The sequence below is a fragment of the Nestor notabilis genome, unplaced genomic scaffold (assembly GCF_000696875.1).
Source record: "Nestor notabilis isolate BGI_N333 unplaced genomic scaffold, ASM69687v1 scaffold17183, whole genome shotgun sequence".
In the NCBI taxonomy this organism is placed as follows: Eukaryota; Metazoa; Chordata; class Aves; order Psittaciformes; family Psittacidae; genus Nestor; species Nestor notabilis.
Window position 1 is genome coordinate 1 of NW_009923475.1, and position 6529 is coordinate 6529.

Genomic DNA, 6529 nt, shown 5'->3' on the forward strand with positions numbered 1-6529 from the left:
ACCCGAGCAGATAAAGGTCCCTGGAGCCGCCTGATACCCCATGGGCGGGTAGGGGCTGCTCATTGCTACCTGCTTGCTTTGCTCTGGCTGCAACTGTTCCGAGTGCCTGGGTGGGTGTGAGCGAGCGTGTGTCAGGCTCTGGTCAGTACCGTGTCTTCATTTCTTCCCCATAGGTTTTTTGCTCTGACTTCTCTTCGCTTGCTGTTCCTGGTTGCGTTTACCCTCATAGTAGTAGTTTGTCTAGATCAGTGGAAGAGCAAAATCTGGCCTGAAATTGGAGGTAAGTTGCAACATTCGAGCTGACAGGAGCAAAGCGAGTGCCGGGTTTAGCCCAGAGGTGCAGGCTCTGGAGTTAAATAGTTAAAATCCTGGCTCTTGCAAGTCTAGAAGCAAGAGCTCTTCCTGGAGCTGGAGAATCCTCATCTATGTAAACATAAAGACCTTTTCCGGCTCGTGACACTGGTGTTTGCGTCCTAAGCTTGAACCATCAGCTGTACGTGGGTTAGCGCAGGGGTTGAAGCAGGGATTCACCTTCCAAGCACTCAGTGCAAGAGCAAAAACCTGGGAGTGTTGGTGGGATACATCTGGATTTCTCCTCAGAATCCATCATAAACCAGCTCCATGGTTCAGGATACAGATGAGGCCCAGCCTTGCTGTTGAGCAGAGAGCTCTTTGAAGGGAGAGGCACTGTGCTGGCTGTTGAGGAAGTTAGTCTGGAGCTTTCAGGAAGCAGAGCTGCTCTAGCTGTCGTTTGGTATTAATACACTCATGAATACTACCACTCCTCCAGCACAGGGTTTGCATGGGCAGGTCGGTGTTGAGCAGTGTGTGTGGTTTGCATGCTCCCAGAGGTGGGTCCCTCACTAACTAGCAAGAACAGCTCCCAGCTTTCTGCTTCAACTTGTGTTCTGTGTCGTTCTTGGGAAGACATTCAAGCTTTCCTCGGGCTCCACCAGCAGCTTGGCTCAGGCTCTGTAGCTGAAGCATCCCTGCTTATGAGGAAGTGTCTGCCCAGCTCCCTCAGAACCTCAGTTTTGATTTGTCAGGATGACTTTTCAAATCCCACTCTGGGAGAGAAAGTATCCGAAGGCTTAAATCTCTGATGCCTCTCAGTAATCAGCTGCTCTTCCTTCACGTGTGTGCAGGGGAAGGGGGGAGATGGAAGTGGTTGGGTTTTGCTATGACCTTCCAAACACCATCCAACAGATCCCCAGGAGCAACAGGGAGCCTTTCTTGCATCTCCTACTGTCACACGTACACGTTCAAAATGTGCTATGGAGTGATCCATCTCTGGTTCTTAATTACTGTTAATGCCTTTCCCAGGTATTCCCCAACTTATTAAAGCTTTACTTAAATCCCAAGACCTAAGTGTTCTCATGGCAAATTCCTTGCAACTAATGTAGTGTCTGTTCTTAATATTTTAGTGGCAAGACCTGACGAATTAGACAATGAGAGGTAGGAAACTAATTGACTTCTCTGCTCTTGGTGTTTGCTGTGATGCTGGGTCACTACCACCTCATGTGCTCCTTGGAGCGAGGAAGGAAGGGGGAGAAGGGAGCTGCTCAGTGGAGGGCGGATGGAGCCCTGGCCTCTGTCAAGCAGCTGGGACAAGTTTTTGACCTGCCCAAGCTGTTATATTACACTTTGCCTCCCCACTAGCCCTTGACAATGCTTACTTAGCGTTGTAAAACTTCCCTTGTGCCTGAAGTTAGAGGTGCTGCCTCAAAAGCAGCTCCTTCTGTATGGGCCTCCAGCAGCAGGAGACCAGCCTTCCTTTTGGAAAAGATGAAGTCTTCTGAGACTTGACAGGGAATGTTTAACAGCGTGTTCCAGGAGCTGGCCCTGCATACTTGGGACCTGACTGCAGCACTAATAATGGCTTGAGAAACGTTGGGGTGTTGCCTTACTAATAACACCTTCCTGCCCTGTGGTGCTGCGCTGGGTGCTCAGCTCCTGATGAAATCACTTGAGCTGGTGCCAAATCACAGGCTTTACTTTGTTTTCTTTTGCAAGAGGCCCAAGTACAGAAGGAATTGCTCTTCCTTAACCTCCATACTTGTGACTAGCAGTTAAGAAGCGCTAATAGAACTTGCCAAAGACAGTGCCTCTGAAGGAACTGAATATATGAAGTAAGGTCCAACGCTGCTTGTAGAGACCTCATGCTGAATTCTTGGGGGTTGCAGTTGATTAAATCAATGCAGAAAAAGCGAATGGATTTGCTTCTGCACTGCCCTTTCCCTCCAGCAGCATGGAAACTAGTCTAAGCCAAAGACTGAGAGACTGGAATAGCTGCTCCTGAGCTCTCCTTGGTGGGAGAACTGGGGCACTTGCAGAGTGGTCCCTGGAAGTGCTGTTCTGGAAGGCAGCTGAGCCTCAGCGAAAGCTCTAAAGAGCTCAGGGCTGTGGGAGGAGAGAAGGAGGCACTGAGACAAGTGTCTGTAACAAGTGACTTCTGCACTGGTGTCGATGCAGTGATATCTCTTCCTGAATTCCTGCCTTCCCTGCAGCTGGGGATACGTCCACCCTCGGCTGCTCGGAGTGCCAGAGCTCTGTCACCATTTGGCTGAAGGATGGGTGGCTGGGACCAACTTCTTTAGCAACCTCTTCATTTTCAAGAGGCAAAGCCCTGGCAAGGTAAGGAGGTACAGACCTCAGCACATAAAACGTGTGGTGTGGAGCCTCTGCTGCCCACCAGGATCCTCTTGTGGTGGCATCAGCATTGGCTGAACGCGCTCGGACGTGGGAGGTTGCCACGTCTCCCCCATGGCTGTTAAGTGGTGGGGAGGGATAGAAAGCTCAGGCAGAACGATCAGGCTGGGGAGGAGGGAGGAGAAAGCGAGTGTTGGCATGTTGGTTGTGAAATGTAGCTGCTCCTTCTGTAGGTTTCCAGCTCTGTCAGTGTCTGTCAAACTCCCTCCGTGGATTTGAACAGGGTGAGAAAGATGTGTCAAGCTGCTGCTTTTTCTTCCTCCCCTTTTCCTTCTTTTTTTTGAGGCTTATGCAAAGAGCAGCTTGTAACACGCTGGAACTGTCCTTGTCCTTTTCACCTTCAAGCTCTCTGTCTTCTTTAGCCTCTCCCTGGCTTTGGGAAGCTCCTCATATGCTGAGGCAAGAGGCCTTGGTAATGCTGCCTGTGCCTGTGCTGGTCCCGCAGGGAGGGTGCTTGAACACTGGGAAGGTTTTGCTGCCATCCGAATTATGACTTAGGATCTGCAGGAAGCGAGTGAATCCACTGCTTTGGAAACTCACTGCCTGCCCTGTCTTCAGTTTTGCCTTCTAGTGTGCGGAGTCTTTACTTTCCTGGCTGTCCTGGGCCGCTATATCCCTGGACTTTTGCTCTCATACCTGCTGTGTAAGTAGATCCCTGTGCCAACAGAAGTGAAAAGGGGTAGAGAAGAGTGGGACCTGAATGGCTGGGATGGGGCTCTTTTGCTCAGAGGGAAAGCTTGTGTGAATGGCTTTAAAACTGAGAAGAATACATTCTGCCTGGAATGTGGTGGCTCCTGACTGGGACTCTGAGGTCTCTGGTCCAGAGAGAACATGTTTGAGTGCTCAGGAACCATAGACCTGAGCACTAAGAGGTTGGCCTCTCAATTTTGTAACTTTGGCAGAGGTGGTTGCACTGTTCTAACAGCCTCCTGCAGCATTGCCTCCCTTCAGACCTGGCACTCTCTGTGTGTTGTGCTGCGTCACAAAACGGGCAAGGTGTTTGCATCCTGGACAAACTTCTAATGTGCCTTCCCACTTACCCAGTGCTCTTCATCCTGCTGTGGCCCCTTGCTGTGTACCACAGACTGGGGCAGCGCATGCACGTGAAGCTGGAGCCAGCTCTGCAGCGGCTGCAGTTCAGCTTTCGAGGCTACATGATGCCAAAGCAGCGGGAGAAGCAACGTAAGTCCCTGTGCTGTGTTTCTGACCCATCACACACTGAGCCTCAGAACCTGTAACAGCCCATGAGCGGAGCCTGGAGGGGGCTGGGGCTGCAGCCACTCCAGTGCCCTCGGGGAAGGAGGCAAAGCAGCTCTGCCTCCCAGTGCCTCCCTGCAAGCACTGACACTTCCCATTGTCAGCTCCTCATGGTGCTGAGCTGCTCCGTTCCTCAGCTGCCAGAACTGTGTGTTCCATTGTGCAGCTGCACTGGAAGCAGAGGGAGGGTTCAGTGCAAGGCAGCTGCTGAACACGTTCATCTCGGCAGCAGACGTGCAGCAGCCCCGGTTGGAAGTGATCACGTTGCTGTGCTGTGGAGCAAAGCATGCTGTGCTGGCCCCTGTCCAGGCTTGCCAGATTAAGGGGTTTTGTGCGTGGCACAGGGCTGCCCCTGCCCAGAGCCCTGTCCCAGCAGCAGCACTGAGCTCTCACTCTGGTTTCTGGCAGTGCGTCACCGATCCCTGAACCAGGAGGCTGTGGATGATGGGAGCGACAGTGAGGAGGAACTTGCTGCCTTCTGTCCTAAGGTAATAGCAGAGCTGAATACAACAAACTCACTGTTGGGTGGACACATAGTGAGTGGCCACACATCCAGCACGTTGTAGCTGAGTTGTTGTGGAAGATCAGATGAGGATTTGAGAGAGGTCTTTCCTGTTCTGCCTCCCTCAGATGTGTCCAGAGCTGTTTGTACCAACTACAGTTCTCCTAGTCTGGGCTGTAAAAGGTGGCATGAGCCTCCATGAGGGTTGGCTTTCACTGGAGGCCACTGGATCATGTGTTTTGTCTTGAGGCACAGGAATAAGCTTCCCAGCACTGATGTTTTCAATGTTACCTCCTCTTTGAAAGCTGGATGACTCCGTGGTCGCCAAGGAACTCACCATCTCCGACTCGGAGCACTCAGATGCTGAGGTTTCCTACACTGAGAACGGGATGTTTAACCTTTCGAGGGGTCAGACTCCCCTGACAGAGGGGTCAGAAGGTGAGAGGGAATGGGGCACCTTCTGGGAGCTGTGGAATGCTGAGCAGGCGCCAGCATGGCGGGTCAGAGGGAGGCTGCATTGCCTTCTGGCCTTGAGGTCTGGCCCTTTGATGTCTGTCTTGCTGCCCAAGATGAGGTGCAAGGACCTGTTCTTTCAGAATGGAGCTTCCTTCATTCCTGTGGTGCTTCAGTGAGCAGTTAGAGCTGCTCTCACAGGCAGATCCAGCTCTGCTGGTCCCTGCCTGCAGGGGCAGGGGGGAGTTCCGTCTCTGGGGCTCTCTGGTGCAGCATCCGCGTTCCTTGCGTGTGAACTGGAAGCTCAGCAGCACCCCCAGGACCTGTGTGAGGGGGGCACTGGGCAGGGTTTGGTCTCTGGGCATTGGGGGGGCTGTGGCCCAGCTTTCACGTGCTGTGCTGCCCTGGCCTCTGGGCTGTTGGTGTGTGTTTAAAGCTCTTTCTCCTCTTCTAGACCTCGATGGTCACAGTGACCCAGAAGAATCTTTTGCCCGTGATCTCCCTGACTTCCCTTCCATAAACCCAGAAGTAACTGGCATAGATGACGAAGATGACACCAGCATTGGGATCCCGAGCCTGGCTTACCGCTCACAAGTGACTGAAGAGCTGCACCTCCCCTATGAGCAGGAGGAAGGCGCTGTGCTACCCCCGGTACAGAACCTGCCTGACAACATCGCCGGCTTCGTCACCAGGGGGATGATCCAGCTTGCTCTGGCCGGAGCCTCTCAGCCAGGCCCCTCACGCAGCGACAATCCCCAGAGGGCTGCAAAGACTTACCTCAGAATGGCCAGCTTGGACTTGGACACTGATGCAGAAGGAGATGACTTTGAACTGCTGGATCAGTCTGAGCTGAACCAGCTGGATCCCGCAAGCTCCCGGGGCCAGTAGGTGAGCCCAGCACGTCCCTCTGGTTTTCTGGTGTGCGTCGTGGAGGGAATCCTGGCAGGAGAAGCCTTGCACAGTTGTCTGGATGGTCTCCTGTGTGCGGCTGAGTGACGTGGCAGCCGGGCCTGGCTGGGAACACCACTGTGAGCTGTGACTCTGTAGCCTCGCTTGGATTTTAAAATAAACTACACTGGTAATTCATAGAACAAAGGCGTTGCTGTGATCGCTTCACAGTCACCACGTGCTGCCCTGCACCCAGGATGCTGCTTGCTCCAAACTGCCTCACCTGAGACAATAACCCTGGTGTGTGTCACTCTAGAGGCCGCTGCTCGGCCCGGCTCAGCATCGCCCAGGACAACCTGGAAGCCGACCCTTTGGGCTGGTTTCCCCTCAGACCTGGTGTCTGGGACTTAGTGCTGGTCTGTCTTTAAGACAGCTGTTCCTTGCTCCTAAACCGTGCACAGAATCCAGGTCTTCTCTCCCAGCATCTTCCAGCTTCAGGTAGAAACAAAGTCCTTGGTGCCGCCGTGGGCACAGCCGTGTGTGTGTGTGATGAGCACTCGCCTCCTGTCCCGGCTCTAGCGATGCTGTTTTGTAAGAGACATCATGGCAATAAGACCCCTCCTGCGATGATGAGTCCTGCGGTGACCGTCTGTGGCAGCTGCTCTTGTGTTGCTTCCCTAAAACAATGGACTGATGCTTTGCTGACCCCCCGCCCCGTGC

General features: G+C 53.2%; 1 protein-coding gene across 1 annotated transcript; it reads left to right on the top strand.

Moving 5' to 3' along the window:
• Positions 1-173: 173 nt before the first annotated feature.
• On the top strand, positions 174-5809 carry FAM134C (family with sequence similarity 134, member C; the record flags this gene model as incomplete). Its single annotated transcript, XM_010012159.1, has 8 exons — positions 174-280; positions 1425-1455; positions 2508-2634; positions 3268-3352; positions 3754-3891; positions 4375-4454; positions 4774-4906; positions 5376-5809. Coding segments are annotated over 8 exons (1135 nt in total), but the record flags the coding sequence as incomplete, so codon positions are not given.
• Positions 5810-6529: the final 720 nt, after the last annotated feature.